The 20309-nt window shown below is 44.3% G+C and overlaps 1 protein-coding gene across 3 annotated transcripts in view; it reads right to left on the bottom strand.

Annotated features, from left to right (window-relative positions):
- Positions 1 to 20309, bottom strand: part of PRKAG2 (protein kinase AMP-activated non-catalytic subunit gamma 2) — a 386465-nt gene that overhangs the window by 15533 nt on the left and 350623 nt on the right. For all 3 annotated transcript variants that reach the window (XR_014710259.1, XM_084619463.1, XM_084619464.1), the window contains 3 exons: positions 14873 to 14918; positions 2756 to 2810; positions 688 to 814 (listed from right to left, as the gene is read on the bottom strand). Coding sequence is in view for 2 of the 3 variants with exons in the window: in XM_084619463.1 (XP_084475589.1) it covers positions 688 to 814; positions 2756 to 2810; positions 14873 to 14918 (228 nt within the window). In the remaining variant the exon portion in view is untranslated. The remainder of the gene's footprint in view (positions 1 to 687; positions 815 to 2755; positions 2811 to 14872; positions 14919 to 20309) is intronic.

Genomic DNA, 20309 nt, shown 5'->3' with positions numbered 1-20309 from the left:
ACCATCCCTGCCTATCCTGGCTGATAGCCATTGATGAATCCTCCATGAATTTATCTAATTCTTTTTTGTACCCTGTTATAGTCTTGGTCTTCACAGCATCCTCTGACAAGGAGTTTCACAGGTAGACTGTGTGTTGTGTGAAGAAATACTTCTTTTTGTTTGTTTTAAACCTGCTGCCTATTAATTTCATTTGGTGGCCCCTAGTTTTTGTGTTATCTAAGCTTCTAAAATTCTATAAGGGCTTCTCTGAACACAGTATGAACTACAGTAATCCTCTCTCGCTTCATTCTCACCACCATAACAGAAGCTGCAAGAATAACCTAAGGACAATTCCAGTCTCTCTTTGTTGGGGAAAAAGCAGAAAAACAGAATAGTGAGCTGAACTGGACATTTTTTGCAGTACTGTTAGTGGAGAGAAAACATCAAAATAGAATATAGGACAGTCTGTGTCAGCTACCATCTTTTTCTAAATTGGGGGGGAGAGAAGAGGGGGAGACAACATTTTTGATCCTTCCTTCTAGCCTGTCTTTTCTACTGTCAAGAAAAGATGCAAAGCCACTTACACGCAAAAATGTTCAAATTAAAGTGTTTAATCAAGAAAAGTTTCCAAGTGAAGGGTTTACATTATTAAATAGTAATAGGCTTCTATTTAAATCAATTAGTCAAAGTACATTTTAAATTACTTACAAAAAGCTGGAGGAACTTGAGGATTCTTTTATGGGTAAGTATATAAAGTGCATTCCCACTGACAGGATCAATAACTGGCAATCTGTGGATTTTGTTTTTGATCAATGAATACACAGCATCAAAAAGGCTGAGGAAAAATAATTAAATCTGTTAGTGAATTCTGACCGTGAAATTCCAAAACATACTTTGACATCATAAGAGCATCACAAAGAATACACAAGACCAATAATTATCTACCATAATTTTCACATAAGATCCTAGAGAAATTGCAGAACTTGTCAGCAAAAGATGTCAGCAAGTTTACTTTCACTATTGTTGAAGACCAACCACATGCACACAGATATACATCAACATTTTAATAAACCCTTGGTATCAGTAAACATTGAGGGACAGTGAACCATTATAACAGAGAGTTTAGTAGAAGCAACATTTCTCCACAATTTAAGTTTTTCATTAGGACAATAATCTCTTCAAAAATAAAGACAGTCAATTAATAGCACTCAAAACGAATGCCCTCTATTCAAAGAGAAACACACAGAGTGACAGTGCACAGTATTCCAACTCTCTTGCACTGGATGTATCTCAATCCTCAGTTGAAAGGATCACATCACGGGGAAAAGTGTTCACTTTCACTGAACACTCTTTCAAACTTTGGTTCTTTGAGACATCCGGCAATGCCAATTATAAATGATTATTTATTGTCAATAGTCTTTCAGGATGTGTACACTTGTCCACAAGAAATGGAGCCAAAATCACCATCTGATTAAACATATGCCACTGAGAGATGATTGGGGGGTGGGAAAAATGTTAGAGGGCAATAACTCTGATTGAATTTGAAATAGTGAACAAGAGATGAGAGGCTGTATGACATTAACAATTCCTTGAACATAAGAATGGCCATACTGGGTAAGAACAAAGGTCCATTCAGCCCAGTATCCTGTCTTCTGACAGTGGCCAATGCCAAGGGTCCCAGAGGGAATTAACAGAACAGGTAATCATCAAGTGATCCATCCTGTCACCCATTCCCAGCTTCTGGCAAACAGAGGCTAGGGACACCATCCCTGCCCATCCTGGCTAATAGCCGTTGATGGACCTATCCTCCATGAACTTATCTAGCTCTTTTTTGAACCCTGTTATAGTCGAGCCATCTAGTCTTAGGCTATGTCTATACTATAGCTGGATCAACGCTCCAGTGATCAGTGCACTGGGTATTGATTTAGCGGGTCTAGCCAAATCGACTGCAGATCGCTTTCCGGTCGACCTCCATACTCCACCCCAAATGGGAAGCGTAAAGTAAGTCTACAGGAGAGTGTCTCCCGTCAACCCAGTGCGGTATAGACACCGCAGTAAGTCGACCTATGGTACATCGACTCCAGCTATGTTATTCATGTAGCTGGAGTAGCGTAACTTAGGTCGACTTACTGTGGTAGTGTAGACACAGCCTTACTCTTCTTGAAAGCACATTAGGAAATAGAAAATGTTAGTCTGACTGCAAGAAAAATAACCGATTACTCATTTTTAATGCAAGGTTAACCCTTGAAATACTGACATTTCCCAGACTGTTGGAACAAATGCTTAGGACATAGCTCCAAAAAGTTAGTATTTTGATTAACACTTCTTGCATCAGTAGCATGCATTTATTAGAGTAACACTTTAGACAAATGATTTTCCTTGTAATGTAATTAGGATTCGTGGAGTGATGTATGCAAGAATCATCTTCCCTATAGTATCTGCTTTCTCAGCTCAGATATGTATACAAGTTAAAATGCAGTCATGTCATTGGCCCCATCCCCTGCTTGACAAGTGCATTGAAGGCAATTAAGCAAGGGATTTGTGGAAAGCTCGAAAGTTGCTGTTACGCTACAAGATATCCTATTGGACTCAACGCTGATTTTTGGAGAGTTCTTCCTTTGAGTCACTTAAATAAAAACATGCAGAGTCTTTCCATTCTTCGTTATCTTACTCTAGTTCACAAACTCAAATCCTGTTTCTCTTTAATGTAGATAACGAAATCCCTAGTACTAATTCCAAGATCAGCACAATTTAGAAGCAAGCAACAGAAACTTACCTTGCATCCGGGGAGATGTTCACTAAAGGCTTAAAAGTTTCTTGTAAATAAAGCTCTGTATTAAAAAACAAACATTTTTAAAAGTAAGTGTTTTAGCTACAAGGAAGTGGACAATTACTATGATGTGTATAACTCAACTCCCCACTACAAAATTAAATGGATAAGAAGTTACAAAGGCTCACAAGGAGACAAACATCTAGAATTTTTTTTTTTTTTTAAGTTAAATAAAGGTGCAGGGGTACTTTTGACAGTGAGCCCTCTACACTGAAGTTAAACGGATAATCAGCAAAGGGATCTAAAGGAATTATTTAAACAAGAATTAAAGTAATGCAAAGAAGAGTATCACCACTTGGTGTCATTATAGCAATACAAAACATCATGAAGAGAAAATTCATCCATTGGATGAAGGCTTACAGTAACTGTGGTTCTTAGATGTGCTGTCTAGATATATATTTTCCACTCTTGGTGCACAAATGCCCTATACAATTGAGATCAGAATCTTTTGGCCAGTAGACCTGACCTCACCCAGAAAATCTAAACTAGCTAACTGGTAACAAATCGTAATATCATCTGAGACCAATTTTGATCGCCTTTAAGATCATTTGGCCCGGCTCATCTTTCTCTCTGCAGAGGCAACAAAAAATGTAGGTAAGACCCTGGATGACTGTTCTATACAGATAAAATGAGAGTGCCCTCCATACACCTAAAGAGTTGAGTCTTGCTTCCCTCAGTTGGAATGTAGTTTAGGGAAGAACATTGATAGGATAAGAGGAAGTTTGAAGCCACTTTGGGGAGAAATTGTGGATTTGAGAACAAGCCTCTTTCCATGATAATCAGCCAGCCAGTATCCATGCTCTGAGATGTAGAGAGGCTGGGTCTAGATGCCAGTTGTTTGGGGGAGAGGGGGGAGAAGAAACACGACACAGACTACATCTGGACTAATTGGCAATGTTAAAAGGAGACAATTGAAAATCTACAAGGTCTGGGTATCAGAATTGCCTGGGCCAAACTGATGCTATCGGGATCATTACTGCAGACTCTTGTTTTAGATTCTTTAAAACTCTCAGTATCAGAGGATATACATACATCAGACCTGGGATCCATGAAATGAGAATGTGTCTGAGTGTGGTCCCAGGTTCAGACCCCTCAGAGCAACAGGTGGGACATTTCCTGTTTGTGCTTGTGGTAAACAAATCTATGTGTGGGTAACCCCACATTTGAAAGACTGAATTATAAAGAGTCTTACTCATGCTTTTCTGAAAACTGCCTGCTCAAGTGATCTGGCTAGTCCTGGTAGGTGAATAACTATCAGGGTATGTCTACAGTACAAAATTATTTCGAAATTATTCTCTTCGAATTTTCGGAAGCTATTTTATACATTCAGTCTTCTGTGTCCCCACTAAAGCACGTGAATTCGGCAGATTGCGTCCACAGTACCAAGGCTAGCATCGAATGTTGGAGTGGTGCACTGTGGGTAGCTATCCCACAGTTCCCGCCACCCACTGGAATTCTGGGTTAAGCTCCCAGTGCATGACAGGGGAAAAACATTCTTGCGGGTGTTTCTGGGTGTGTGTCATCAGAAAGCTATGGCAGACCATCATTTTGTGCCTTTTTGGTGTGCAGACGCCATACTGCTTTCAGCAGACAGTGCACCGCTGCTCTCCTGCTACTATGAATCCACCTCTCCAACTCAGCTGTGCTCGGCCATCGTGAACCGAGCAGCACAGCTTCCGCCGCCAACTCTGCTCTTCCGCTATTGCCACGCTTCCGAGCTTCTCCATGTTGTCTGTCCTGGGCTCCCACCTCCCTGAAAGCCACAGAAGACAACCATTTTCAGCTGTTGTTCGGCTACCGTGAACAGAACAGCACAGCTTCCGCTGCTACTCTGCTCTCCTACATTTCGTGCCCTTTTTCCAGGATTAGCCATGCAGGCGCCATAGCCATGGAGCCCGATCAGATCTCCGCTGCAGTTTTGACCATTGTAAATACCTCACGCATTATCCAGTAGTACGTGCAGTACCTGCAAAACCGGGTGAGGAAGCGATTACTGATGAGGACATGGACACAGACGTTCCTAGAAGCATGGCATGTGGCAATTGGGAGATCATGGTGCTGTTGGGCCAGGTTCATGCTGTGGAACGCCTATTATGGGGCCGGGAAACAAGCACAGACTGGTGGAACTGCATAGTGTTGCAGGTATGGGATGATTCCCAGTGGCTGAGAAACTTTCGTATGCGTAGGGCCACTTTCATGGAACTTTGTGACTTGCTGTCCCCTGTCCTGAAGTGCAAAGACACCAAAATGAGAGCAGCCCTCACAGTTGAGAAACAAGTGGCCATAGCCCTGTGGAAGCTTGCAACGCCCGACAGCTACGGGTCAGTCGGGAATCAGTTTGGAGTGGGCAAATCTACTATGGGGGCTGCTGTGCTGCAAGTAACCAACGCAATCGTTGACCAGCTGCTATCAAGGATAGTGACTTTAAAGCCATCCACAATAGTCCGCACATTTCCCAATGTGCTGGGGTTCCCTAACTGCGACGGGGCGATAAACGGAACACATATCCCTATCTTGGCCCCAGAACACCGGGGCGGCCAGTACATAAACGGCAAGGGGTACTTTTCCATGGTGCTGCAAGCACTGGTGGATCACAAGGGACGTTTCACCGACATCAACGGGAAAGGTGCAGGATGCTCACATCTTCAGGAACTCTGGTCTGTTTGAACAGCTGCAGGAAGGGACTTACTTCCCAAACCAGAAAATTACTGTTGAGGATGTTGAAATGTCTATAGTTATCCTTGGGGACCCAGCCTACCCCTTAATGCCATGGCTCATGAAGCCGTACACAGGCATCCTGGACAGGAGTAAGGAGCAGTTCAACTATAGACCGAGCAAATGCAGAATGGTGGTAGAATGTGCATTTGGACATTTGAAAGCGCGCTGGCACAGTTTACTGACTCGGTTTTGATCTCAGCACAACCAATATTCCAATTGTAATTGTTGCTTGTTGCGTACTCCACAATATCTGTGAGAGTAAGGGGGAGACATTTATGGTGGGGTGGGAGGTTGAGGCAACTCGCCTGGCGGCCAGTTTCGCACAGCCAGACAACAGGGCAATTAGAAGAGCGCAGCAGGGCGCGCTGCACATCAGAGAAGCTTTGAAAGCCAGTTTCATGACTAGCAAGGGTACGGTTTGAGAGTTGTGTTTGTTTCTCTTAAAAAGTTACCCGCCTCCTATATTATTATATAAATAAAGGAAATAAAGTCACAATTGTTTAAAAACCGTTCTTTATTATTAGTTGCACAAAACACCGAGACAAATCAGAAGCTAGATGGGGGAGGAGGAGGGAAGGACAAGTTCAGAAACCAAATCAAAATTTAGGATATGCCAGCTTTCTGCTGCTTGTGCAATCCTCTGGGGTTGACTGTGTGGGTACCCGTAGCCTCCCCCTGTGTTCTTATCTGGGTGAGGAGGCTATGGAACTTGGAGAGGAGGGAGGGCGGTTATTCAGGGACTGCCGCGGCAGTCTGTGGTCTTGCTGCCTTTCTCGCATTAGATCCACCATACAGCGGAGCATGTCAGTTTGCTCCCTCATGAGCTTGACCATAGCATCCTGCCTGCACTCATCGCGTGCGTCCCTCCTCTCTTCGTATTCATGTAACGCTTTATGCGACTCCGCAATTGTTTGCCCCCACACATTCAACTGGGCCCTATCAGTGCAGGAGCTCGGCAAATATGTTGTCCCGAGTTCGTTTTTTCTGCCTTCTAATCTGAACCAACCTCTGGGACAGAGTAGATAGGGGCCGCAATGAAACATTGGCACCTGCTGCAGGAGGAGAAAAAGGGAGGGTAGTATTTTAAAAGATACATTTTAGAGAACAAAGGGGACACAGTTTCTCAGTGAAACAGGCAATTCATAGTACACAGCACATATTCTTTCTGTACAAGGTCTCATTTTGCCTCCTATACTGAAGTGCCTGCCACTTTGGTGTGAGTAAGCCATCACATGCGGCCAGACAACAGAATTCAGCTTGCAGGCAGCCTGCGGGCTCTCTGGGATGATCACTTCACAGAACACCCTCCCTCACCCCACGCCCCCCCCCCCCCCCCGCAGGGCTCCGATGAGGCTCTGAACAGGGATGAGCCCTTTAAACTAAACGTGAACAGCCCAGCGTGGCTGGGTTTCCTCCCTCCCCCCACTGTGTGGCTCCGATCAAACTCTCATTCACCAGAAGTGCCTTCTCCAGGCTCATGGTCTGGGAGCATGCTTTGGGAGTAGGGGGAGGCTATTGGCTCCAGCGTTAAGAATAGTTCCTGGCTAGGGGGGAAAACAGATTCCCCACTTGCCGCCTGCACACTGTCCTCTTCCTCCAAAAAACTCATCCTCCTCGCTCCGTGCTACTCCCCCCTTGCAGGCGTCCACGGACAGTGGTGGGGTAGTGGTGTCATCACCCCCCATAATTGCATGCAGCTCACGGTAGAAGCGGCACGAATAGGGCTGTGACCCAGAGTGCCCATTCGCCTCCCTGGCTTTTTGGTACGCTTGCCTGAGCTCCTTGATTTTTGGACGACACTGTTCTGTGTCCCTGGAGTAGCCTCTTTCCATCATGGCCCTGGAGATTTTAGCATACGTATTTATGTTCCTTTTTTTGGAACATAGTTCCTCCATAACAGATTCATCTCCCCAACATGCAATGAGATCCAGTACCTCACTTTCGGACCATGCTGGAGCTCGTCTGCAAATCTGGGACTGCATGGTCGCCTGTGATAGTGGACTGTGCTGATGGTCGCCTGTGATGGTGGTGACCAAACAGGAAATTCAAAAGTTCCCAGGGCTTTTACTGCCTATCTGGCTAGTGCATCGGAGTTCAGAGTGTTGTTCAGAGCGGTCACAAGGGAGCATTCTGGGATAGCTCCTGGAGGCCAATATCGTTGAATTGCGTCCACAGTACCTGTAACCCGGAATGGCGATCTCGATTTTAGCGCTACTCCACTTGCTGAGGTGGAGTACAGAAATCAGAGTAAAGAGCCCTTTAAATCGAAAAAACTGGTTTGGACATGTGGACAGAGCCAGTTTTATTTTGAGGTAACTTGGCTAATTCCGAAATAATCGCGTACTGTAGACCAGGCCTCAGAATGATCTGATGCTGGATGCACCAATTCCACAAGCAGACTAATTCCTAACAAGGAAGCTGATTGTGCTCCTCCTTGCCTGCTCACATATAATGCTGTGTGTGGTTTTGTCTCTTTCTCTTGCTATACCATTCTGCCTTGGATCAGAGGGAGAAACACTAAACACTACACAAGCTGAAGTTCTAATATATTTCTGTGAAGAAAAGTCTCCTTTGAGGATCACAAACCTGGAGATTCATGTTGTCTAGATATGCTCCCCAGCTAAGGATGAAGGAGTTGGTCACTACTGTTTTTGAGGACAGAGGTAGAGAAAATGGAACACTTCTGCATACATGATTGGGATTCTTCCATCAATTGGAAATATTAGGACTTAAGGAATATGAACTACACATTTACTTTCATTGTATGAAAAAGTGGCTGAAGTAAAGCCTGGTACGTGGCATGACCAATGTGCATGAAGTCACATGAACTATCAACCTGAAACAATCTGGCCTGAGGTAAGTATGCCCTACCTGTTATGGAGTTCAGCAGTATCACAATAAGTTGTATTTTCTGGGTAAGCATCAAAGATGGACTTTTCCTTATTGATTTTGAGTTACAAGGTGGCAAAGAGTTGTAGGATGTGATGAATCACATCTTACCTGTTGCCATGAGCTCCCCCAAACAAGCCAGTCACTCAGGCAGGAACAAACAAACTTTTATGTCTCCTTAAGTATGCTGCCATTAGATCCAAACTTTCTGTGAAAGCCTTTGGGGCTGTTGATAACCCGAACGGAAAGACTCTGAACTGGAAATGTGAGCTCCCCAGTAGAAATCTCAGGAGCTTGTGTGGGCTGAGTGGATCAAAGCATGGCAATATGCATCTCGAAGGTGGAGACTCTAGAAATTGGATTACTGAGACAAGGGTAGCCATTTTGAACTTGCCCCCGTGAAGGAATCAGTTTCCTTGAATCCAGAATTGGGCAGCATCTTATTTTTCAGTTAAAGGAAAAAGGAACAGGAACAACAACTTTCCCCGTTTTATTGAAGGGGCACTTCTACTGCTCCCAAAGTAGGACATCTCCTGATTTAATTCTCTTCTGAGAGGGATCACTGAAAAGGGATGGGGAATGTGGATGGAGGACAGGAAACATCTAAAATGCAACCTAATATCCAACCTCTACGATTTCCAGGATCCAAGAGTATGAGGCAATATTGGCCCAAGCTTCCCAAAAAAGAAAATAAACTGTGTCCAAATTAGATAGGGAAAGGGTATGTGTTTTGGGAAGCTCTCAGTTAACCATCACACAAACACTGCTGCCCCTGAGAAAGAATGCAGGTCATCTGTGTATTCTTTGTTTCTTTCTCAGTGGTTCTTACAGTCTTTAGTATAGAGACTAAAAAGGGGGCAGGAGGAACCTGCCTCGAATAGGGCTGCTAAGCTGCTTTTCTTCAGGGTTGTGGGGTGTGTAGACCCAAGAACCCAAGTGTAGCCCGGGAGTCCTTTGATGAGCATAACACATCTGTCTTTCTGCTGAACAGATCAAAACCCTTAAAAAGGAGGTTTCCTATAGCAATCTGTATTTCTTTGAGATTCTGTGAGGATTGTATTCAAAATGCCTCCACCTCATTGTCATAGATGTTACCATCAATCTTGCCACAGTGTCTGATGCAATCAATTGCTGCCTGTAAGGAGTTCTGAGCTATTAGTTAACTTTCTGAAATTAAGGATCTTATTTCCTCTCTAGAACTCCTGTGGTAGTCTATCAGTAAAAGTCCAATACTTTATACCAATTGATGTACTCATACTTGGCAAGGAGTGCAGAGTAGTTGGCTATCTAAACTGGAGGCTGGCAATGATATAGCTCTTCCTTCCAAAGAGATACAACTTGGACTGTTTTTCCTTATGTGTTGCCTTGGAGCTTTGCTGGTTTGGGCTCTCTTGTAGTAACTGCTGCCCAAGGGATCTAGATGTGGGAGGAAAGTAAAAATACTGAAATCCTGAGGATAGTCCTGGTACCTTCTCTCTACCTTTTTTAGATTTCAGTGGAACAGATGTAGGAGTCTGCCATGAGCACTGTGCATGTTATAACAGACTTCCCTATGCAGCACAGAGAGTCTATCTGGCCTTCAGGTGCACAGGATGTGTAACTGTTTATGGGATTTCTCTTGCACTAACTCAGCTGTAATGCCTAACAGCTCTGCCATCTGACAAAGAAGGTCTTGAAAAGCCTTGTAGCTGTTGAGGTGATGGAATAGATGGGACCATAGCTTTGTCAGGGGATGACAATGAAATGGCAGCAGGGGCAAGTTCAGCTGACTGATTATATTTTCATCAGAAACTTGTATAGTTCAGGATCAGTAAGTGACATCTGGGATTGCTAATGCTGTTGGACCTTCAAGGAGGGAGATGGGCCCTGGAGGTGGCAGAGGAAGGTTTTCTGGTGTGATGGAAGCCCCATGGTGCCCACAATGGCCATGAATGATAGCTATAAGCAAAATGAGTTGGGGGCCACAGGGAAGGTACCAGGTTCTCTCCTTATATCCCCTACATCTACTAGGGTAAATTTTGATCCTTGGACTCCTTATTGGAGGTAGAAGGGTCAGATAAGAGAGATCTGGAGTATGTGAATGAACCCTCCCCAGTGTGGTCTGAAGTGGATAAGAAAGAACACTTTTCTTCCAATAGCGGATCTGATTTGAGAGGCATCCCAGGGCCTGATCTAGGAAAATCTTTAGATGATACAGAAGACCTACTCGGTACTGAGGAAATGTCAGTGGTGCATACCGATAAAGGTAACAACTGTGACTTAGGGAGGGCAGATAAAAGTAGATTCCCCCTTCTCCCCTTGCCCTCCCCCGAGTATAGTGAATCTCTGTCTCAAGACAGTTAGTACCAGAAGCAACAATTTTGAAAGTTAGGAAGTCACTGGTACAGGAACAGTAAAAGCCTTGATGTCAGTACTGAGCGTCCCAAAGGCAGTGCCATGGAGTGCATATGGGAGACTGCTTTGAGGGTGCTCCTTATCTGGTACTGGTGTACAGATTCTTTTTGGGTGACAGAGGATCCCAACTCCAGCTTTGTACCAGGAAGGCTGAGGTGATTTATGCCTTTTTGCAAGGTTCCTAACATGAAGACCTGTATATATGTTCTTTAGAATCATAGAATATCAGGATTGGAAGGGACCTCAGGAGGTCATCTAGTTCAACCCCCTGCTCAAAGCAGGGCCAATCCCCAACTAAATCATCCCAACCAGGGCTTTGTCAAGCCTGACCTTAAAAACTTCTAAGGAAGGAGATTCCACCACCTCCCTAGGTAACGCATTCCAGTGTTTCACCACCCTCCTAGTGAAAAAGTTTTTCCTAATATCCAACCTAAACCTCCCCCACTGCAACTTGAGACCATTACTCCTTGTTAAGAGTGGTACTGTATCCTACCCAATCAGTCATTCAAGAGGACTTGGTAATAATAGCAGCAGAAGAATGCTTCAGAGGAGGAGTTCTAGAGCTGGCCATTACATCCAAACTTATTGGGTACTTCTGGTGGAAGACTTCTCAGATCTGGGTAAAATTTTGTTTACCTGGATCAGAGGCAGATCTCATTGATTTGTCCAGCAGATAAAGTTTTTAGGCGAGACCAGGGCTGGCTCTAGGCACCAGCAAAACAAGCAGGTGCTTGGGGTGGCACATTTCTAGGGGGCGGCATTCCGGCACCGGCCATGCCTCCCCTAGAAATGTGCCCCCGCCGCCCCAGCTCGCCTCTACTCCCTCCACTCTGCCTCCATCTGCCACTGCTGCTCCGCTTCTCCCCACCTCCCTTTCGCGTGGCAAGCCTGAGAGGGAGGAAGGGAGAAGCCAAGCAGTGGCGCACTCAGGGGAGGTGGCGATGGTGGAGTGGAGCTGGGGTGGGGAGTGGTTCCTCTACCCCCCCCCGTTACTTCCTGCGCTCCCCCCCACCTTCACTCACCTCCGCTCCGCCTGCACCCCTGAATGCGCTGCCTCTCCCTCGCCTGAGATGGAGGGGGGAGAAGTGGAGTGGTGGCGTGTTCAAGGGAGCAGGCGGAGCGGAGGTGAGCTAGGGTGGGGGGTTGCAGGGTAGGAGCCGCAGGAAGCAATGGGGGGGGAGGGGGATGCGGCACGCTGAGGGGAGGAGATGGGGCCGGGGATTTAGGAAAGGGATTGGGAAGGTGATGAAAAAAAAGCGTGGGTGGGCAAAAAATTTTTTGCTGGGGCAGCAAAAATCCTAGAGCCAGCCCTGTCTTTCTCACCTTTTCAGTGTGTTTAGAAAATGACTGACAAACAGTGCATGTGTCAGTAATATGCCCCTCTCTCAGGCATAACAGGCATCTTGTATGTCCATCATTGAGGGACATAGCCACCTCACCAGATGGGCAATATTTGCACCACCGATATTTTTGCTCAACTATAAGGGCTGTAGCTTGGTACCAGGCAATGAAAAGCACTACTACCCAAAACAGAAGCCTATTAACAGGGGCGACGAGTTGTATGGGCTGGTGATGCCCGGGCTCCAGTAATATTGAGGGCCCAGGCTCCACCAATGTTTGGTGCCGGGTCTCTCCCCGGACCCCGCCTGCTGCCCCCCTGCTGAGTGTCCCCCGACCCCCACTTGCTGCCCCTGTGCGCCTTCCCTGGGTCCCAGAGCGTCCCTGCCTCTCCCCTGCAGCTCCAGGCTGACTCTGCTCTGTTGGTTCCCGGCATCAACTGCCATCGTAGGGTCCTAATGCCCCCCATGCAAGTGAGTGGCAGGGCAGGCTGCCCTTACCCTGCCCTTCCACCTCTGACCCTTACGTTTTCCAGCTGCCCCCTCCACCAGCACCGGGGGCCCCCCTGCCAGAAATCACTGCTCCTGGGCAAGGGGCAAGCCCCATCCCTAACCCCCGGTGAGGCTACAGTGAGGGACAGCAGCAGGGGAGGAGGTTCACATGTCATGGCAGCCCCACCCCACCCCACGGGAGGCAAGGGGGCTTCCTGGACCTGAGAGGGGCCCTAGGAGCACGTGCAGTGACAGCGGTGCAGGGTGAGTGTGCTGCCAGGAGGGAGAAGGGGGCCCCTCCCCCAGAGCTCACTGCTGCCGGCAGGGAGAGGGCCGGGGGAAGTCCTCCTCTCTGGCCCCAGCCCCGGGGCAGCCTGCCTGCACCCTAAACTCCTCAGCCCCACCCCAGAGCTCACACTCCCAGTCAGAGCCCTCACCCCGCACCCATACCCTCTGCCTTAGCCCTGAGCCCCTCCCACACTCCAAACCCCTCATCAGTGGCCCCAGCCAGAGCCCTCATCCCCCAGCACCCTAACCCTCTGCCCCCTCCTGCATCATGAACCCCCGAGCCCCACCCCTGCACCCCCTCCCACCTCCAACTCCCTCCCAGAGCATGCACTCCCTCCCCCTTCCCACACACCCCCTCCTACACCCCCACTCCTACCCCCACCCTGTCCCACACACCCTCTCCTGCCCCCAAATTCCCTCCCACAGCCTGCACCCCTCACCCCCTCCTGCACCCCCACCCCCTGCCCCAGCCCAGAGCCTGCACCCAGCACCCAAACTCCATCCCAGAGCCTGCACCCCAGACCCCATCCAAACTTCCTCCCAGAGCCTAACCTCTCACCCCTTTTGTACCCAAACGCCCTCCCAGAGCCTGCACCCCAATCCTCTGCCCCAGCCCAAGGCCTACACCCCAGACCTCCTCCCCCCACACAAACTCCCTCCCAGAGCCTTAGGCAGGTGGGGGGCGGAGTTTGGGTGGGCGGAGTTTGGGGGGCAGGTTCTGGGCACCACCAAAATTTCTACAAACCTGCCATGCCTGCCTATTAAAACCTATCTATCATAAATACCAAGACCTATATTAAGATAACTATATATACACACAATTTGTTTTAAGCTTGCAGGAGAAACTACAAGCAGCCACACTCTTCCTCACAGCCTTGGGTGGGTGGTAAGGAGGAACTAAGGGTCAGCTGGCCCCAACATGCTGATCTTGAGTGCACATGCACCAAAGGTGGATTTTATATTTAGATATATATGAAACAAACACTAAGAACTTTCAGCTGGTGATTTTTAGAAGACTAAGTTGTAAATTATAAAGTTAATCAACTTATTTGATTTTCAATTTTTTGCTTGACTCCTTTATATCAGTATGAACTGATGTTAAAATATTGTATGACAATCATCTCCACACAACATCATTAAATGTTAGTTTACAATTCCTTTTCCAAGTTGCTATTTTTAAAAAGGTAACTAGCGCATGACTATAAAAATATATTTGAAACTGCTACCACAACTTGTTAACATAAATCTGGAAAAAGCAAACAAGCAATCAACCAACTGCTACATTCCACAAAGTGTGTTTAAAACAGTAGGAGAGATTTTAAAAATCATAGGCAGTTGGAGACTGTTTATATTTAGGAACAGTTCATTAAGTGGCATGAAGTTACCAAAGTCCTTCTCAAGCTCTCACACAACGATTAGCTCACAATGTGACTGTCAAAGCAGGATACTGTAATATTGATTGTGAAGCTGTCATTGGGAGAAGGTACAGTATATAACCCCACCAAGATCCAAACAAGTTAGTTTAAGATTTACTCATATAAAAGGTACTTGTGGTGGTGGTGGTGGTAATAATAAACTCTAGTGAAAGAGGTCCTGTTTTCAGACTGACTTTCATAGAAGTCGTTTTTTGGTTTTGTTTTGTTTTTTTTTAAAACACAACAAAACCAAAAAACGACTTCTATGAAAGTCAGTCTGAAAACAGGACCTCTTTCACTAGAGTTTATTATTACCACCACCACCACCACCACCACCACCAATACAGACAGGATTATTATTTCAAGTGCAGAATAAACAGTGTGAGCAAATAGACTAACGCTAAATATTTCCTGTTTTCATTCAAGTATCTTAGTAAGAGACAGATTAAGAGATGAGTAACCAAAACACGATTTTCAGAGATTAAGTTTCCTTAAGAGGCATCAATGGATCTTAACAGAAGTGTTCTCACCCCTCCATGTTTCAATCTTGTGCTCCTCCAATTCATAGATCTGAACCTACAATGAAAACATGAAAGTCTATAATGCTTTAAACATTGTCCAATCACAACTAAAGAATGTTAGGTTTTAACAATAACTTTCAAATCTGAATTATCCCCTTCAGTCTCACTGCGGATTCACTACTGCACAAAGACAAAGTTGGTCCTAATTCTTGAAATACCCTGGCTCAGTGAAGAGCAACGCTTACTGGCACTAACACGCAGGGAACAAGAGCAACACTTCCCAGCACTAGGTTTAAAGACATAGACCAAGTGATTATAGCATCTTATAAAAAGAGCGCACAAGGCCCCCCCCCCCCAATTAAAAAAAACCCTTTGAAGGTCACTTTTAAAGGAAAATTGATGAACGGTGTTTATCTGTATGAAGTCATTGAAAAGACCCAGTAATGAAGGATAAAAGTGTGAATTACAAAACTGAGATAAATGCTTTTTCCTCTTTTTGACAGTACTGACCCAGCAGTCTACTGAACTAACAAACAATTCCTTCTGGAGTGGACTTAACTGGGAGATGGGTGCTCAATGACTTAATTAGGCAGAAGGCTGACAAACTAATGAGAACAATGAACCCATGAGCTGGGAAAAGTTAGAAGATAGCAAGGAAGTGCAAGGGGGAGGCTAACAGGAGCCTGGGGATACTGGATCTTTCCCTCTCCCTCCACAGAAAGTGGGCTAAGGGGCAAGTTTATGTGCCCTTATATATTGCTGCACAAGGCTGTACTAATGAACTGGTGGAGGGGACCTAATAAACAAAACACTGGTGCTTATAACCTTAGAAAGCGTTCTGCCTTTGTGTGTGGTGGTCCAAAAGGCAGAGAAGGTAGCCTTGTTACACCCTTAAAGGAATAACTGGGGACATGGCTGAATTTTTATTCTGTAAGACTTCATTTCCCCTTGTACAAGAGAAAGCATGAAGATAATGTTATGATTTTTTTCAACCACAGCTGGTGCTTTGTTCTCATTATTAAAACCTACTGAAGACCATATTTTTCCCCTCCCAAGCCTCTCTGTCACACTGCCCAATTTCTTGTTGCTCAGATGGCAACCTCCTGCAGCTCTGTCTCCAGACATCATTATATGACCTCCCCAAGGTTGTTAGGGGCTTTCTGCAATTCACTGACAGTTTCCTGAATATATTTTTAGCAGCTTTATATGAGAACTCATTATTGCTAACTGGTGATTACCACTTATAGAAAACCTTGTCTAGACATGTTAGTTTGCAGCTCAACCACAGCTACTGCCCTGGCTCTACTCTGGGCCAAGGCACCCCCACCTCTCTCATGAGTCATCTTCAGGTATTTCTGAGGCTTTAGTATTTAGATGCATTGGGCAAATTAGGATAGTTCATCTACTAAATTAAACCACTAAACTAATGGGGGCCACCCTCAAACATGATCATTCCTGCAATTGTCATCCCTTGAAATGTGCCAGAAGATGCTGAATAGTTGACACAGTCACCAGATTACCTGAAGGAACCATTTCTAGAAGCAATATAAAAGCAAGATATATATGTGAGTAAAACAAACTAGTTTTAGATTCATAGATATTTAGGTCAGAAGGGACCATTATGATCATCTAGTCTGACCTCCTGCACAATGCAGGCCACAGAATTTCACCCACCACTCCTAAAAAAGACCTCACACCTATATCTGTGCTATTGAAGTCCTGAAATTGTAGTTTGAAGACCTCAAGGAGCAGAGAATCCTCCAGCAAGTGACCCGTGCCCCATGCTACAGAGGAAGGCGAAAAACCTCCAGGGCCTTCCAATCTGCCCTGGAGGAAAATTCCTTCCCGACCCCAAATATGGTGATCAGCTAAACCCTGAGCATATGGGCAAGATTCATCAGCCAGATACTACAGAAAATTCTTTCCCGGGTAACTTGGATCTTACCCCATCTAAAAACCCATCACAGGCCATTGGGCCTATTTACCATGAATATTTAATTACCAAAACCATGTTATCCCATCATACCATCTCCTCCATAAACTTATCGAGTTTAATCTTAAAGCAAGATAGATCTTTTGCCCCCACTACTTCCCTCGGAAGGCTATTCCAAAACTTCACTCCTCTGATGGTTAGAAACCTTCGTCTAATTTCTAATCTAAATTTCCTAGTGGCCAGTTTATATCCATTTGTTCTTGTGTCCACATTGGTATTGAGTTTAAATAATTCCTCTCCCTCTCTGGTATTTATCCCTCTGATATATTTATAGAGAGCAATCATATCTCCCCTCAACCTTCTTTTAGTTAGGCTAAACAAGCCAAGCTCCCTGAGTCTCCTTTCATAAGACAAGTTTTCCATTCCTCGGATCATCCTAGTAGCCCTTAGTAGTTTTCAGGGTACTTGCAAACAGCAAAACAGGTGAGATATTTCAGCTTGATTCTGTCTAGCTTAGCTATCAGAAACCTTGTTAAAGGCTGATGAGATGAAGTTACACCTGTTATAATCACATTTTGAAGAGAATATTCCTAAAGGATTAAAACCTGGCTCAGGATTCAGAATATAGTTTGACTGTTGTTGATAGTTGCAGCAGATGGTTGTAATGCTTTCAGAAATTATAGGAATGTTTGTGGCAATGCAAAAGCCTTGAACTTTGTACAAATCCTTGGCAATGGTGTTTTGATGCCTTTATGCAAAATAGAAATGCACTTATTAGAGGTAAAAAACTCCCCAACTTTCCTCAAATGGTTTAAAGAGGTTATCCAATACTTGCACAGTGGCACATGTTGGGCTTCAAAGAAAATTCAAGTGGAATGTATGTAAATCACTTGTTGCATTAACACACAGGAGGAGAGGTTTTTATTGCCCTTAAAAATATACAAAATCACAATGATTGTAAGGTTTTCAAGCTTAATTCAAATCAGTGAAGTAACTCCAGCTTCACAAAATTAAGAGAATTCAGAGTATTTTAATTTAAATTTACAGTTACACTGGATTTGCATTCAGCTGCTACATAAAGAAAAATCATTAATTTAGGGGCAGATTCTTAACCACTTACTTATCTTGAGTCATACCTTGCTATATAAGTAGTCCCATTGACTTCAATGGGGTTAACTTGTGCAAATGCAACCCAGTAAGTTAAAGGGTTGCACAATCTGGTCCTAAGTGGTGTTATTAATTTTGCATGAATTTTAAAGACTGGTTTACAGTTATTTAAGAAAAATACCTTAAGATAATTTAATTTTTACTAGAACAGGAGCACCACAATAGTAAGATATACAGAGATTTTACAAATATTCCTGCTCATTTTGTAGGAAACTCTGTAGTAGCCATTTAGGATCAAATTCTGCCACCTTTACTCTGGTTGACTTGTCCCTTACTATGCAAGTAGTTCCATTTTAAATCTAGTCTATGGGACTACTTGTGGAATTAGGTGCTACATAATTTAAGAAAGGGGAGCAGAATTTGGCTGAGATAATATACTCTGTGCAAACAAACTGGTATTACCAAAAGCTGAGAATTAATATTACAATATGGAAACTACTACTTCTCAATGTACAGTCCCTCCAAATTGTTTTTCTAGTGTAAATCACCAAGAAAAATTCTAGTTGTCAGTTTCTTAAAATGGTGACGGTAGCTTGTGTCAAACTCCTTGCAGCCAATATAGTAAATAAAATGCCTTGTGTTAACTGCAAAATGGAAGTGGGTTGACCAGTTTTGCAAAACCTCCGACTTCAATTGTGATTTTACCCAATTATTCTGTTATTTTGTAACAATACAAAAATGTGGGAGTTATTTTTTTTAAAATAATCACGGATATGGGCAATTGGGACCTAGCAGCAGCAAGAAAATGGCAAGCACATGAGTGTATATGTAAACAAGATAGCGAATGAGAGTTTTAAAACATAGCTAGCTCCAGTAAAACTGAATGTCTGGAATTGATTGTTTCAAATTACTTTGGCTGAGTTCTATCACAAAACAGAACAGACAGCAGCACACATGTAACTCAGTTACCATGTTTACATGATAAATAATATACATTCAGCTGTATTAGTGAATTTTTCATTTATCTATGTCTCTTTACCAAGCAAACAGAAGCTCTCAGTGTATACACTCCTTTCAATGTATTCTCTGAGCTGTACAAAATAGCTATGAGCTGAAGAGCATCTTGTGTATTGGCTATTCCTGGTCAGATCAATGTTCCATCTACTCCACTATCCGGTCTTCCAACAATGGCCAGCACCAGACACTTTAGGGGGAATGAACAGAACAGGGCAATTATCCAGTGATCCCTGCCCTGTTATCGACTCCCAGCATCTGGCAAAAGTTTAGGGACATCCAGAGCATAGGGATGTGTTCTGACCATCTTGCTGAACAGCCACTAAGAAACCTAACCTCCATGAACTTACCTAATTCTTTTTTGAAGCCAGTTATACTTCTGGCCTTCACAAAAGCCCTTGGCAACGAGTTCTACATGGTGACTGTCCCTTGTATGAAGAAGTACTGCCTTATGTGTTAGTTCAAAACCTGCTTCCTATTAATTTCATTAGGTGACCCCTAGTTCTTGTGTTATGTGAAGGGCTAAAGAACACTTATTAACTTTCTCCACATCATTCATGATTTTATAGACTTCCACCATATTCCCCTTTAGTTATCTCTTTTCCAAGATGAAGAGTCCCAATTTTTTGAATCACTCCTCATATGGAAGCTACTCCATACCCCTAATCATTTTTGTTGCCTTTCTCCATACTTTTTCAATACTAATATATTTTTGTGAGATGTGGCAACCAGAACTGCACACAGTACTCAAGGTGTGGGCATGGCCATGAATTTATATAGTGGCATTATAGTATTTACGGTCTTATTATTTATCCCTTTCCTAATGGTTCCTAATATTGTTAGCTATTTTGATTGTCACTGCTCACTGAGCAGATGTTTTCAGAGAAATATCCATTAGGATTTCAAGATGTCTTTCTTGAAAGGTAATGGCTAATTTAGACCCCATCATTTTGTATGTATAGTTGGGACTATGTTTTCCAATGTGCATTACACACTGAGAATCTATTGATAGAGATTCTCTAGGTTTTAGTCAGGAGGAGAGGATGGAAGAGGATAAAGTATGGGCCAGATCAGACGAGAAACATTCACATAAAAAAGAATCTGACACATCAGAAAAGGGCAGACAAAGAAACAGTGACAAGTTTTTAAAGTACTTGTACACAAATGCTAGAAGTCTAAATAATAAGGTGGGTGAACTAGAGTGCTTTGTGTTAAAGGAGGATATTGATATAATAGGCATAACAGAAATCTGGTGGAGTGAGGACAATCAATGGGACACAATCATTCCGGGGTACAAAACATATCGGAAGGACTGAACAGCTCATGTAGGGGGGAGGAAGGGGGTGCGCGCGGGAAGGGTGGCGCTATATGTGAAAGAAAATGTAGAATCAA

The sequence above is a fragment of the Lepidochelys olivacea genome (genome assembly GCF_965140295.1).
Source record: "Lepidochelys olivacea isolate rLepOli2 genome assembly, chromosome: 2".
Taxonomy (NCBI): Eukaryota; Metazoa; Chordata; order Testudines; family Cheloniidae; genus Lepidochelys; species Lepidochelys olivacea.
Note: the sequence above shows the minus strand (reverse complement) of the source record. Positions and strands in the feature narration are given on the sequence as shown.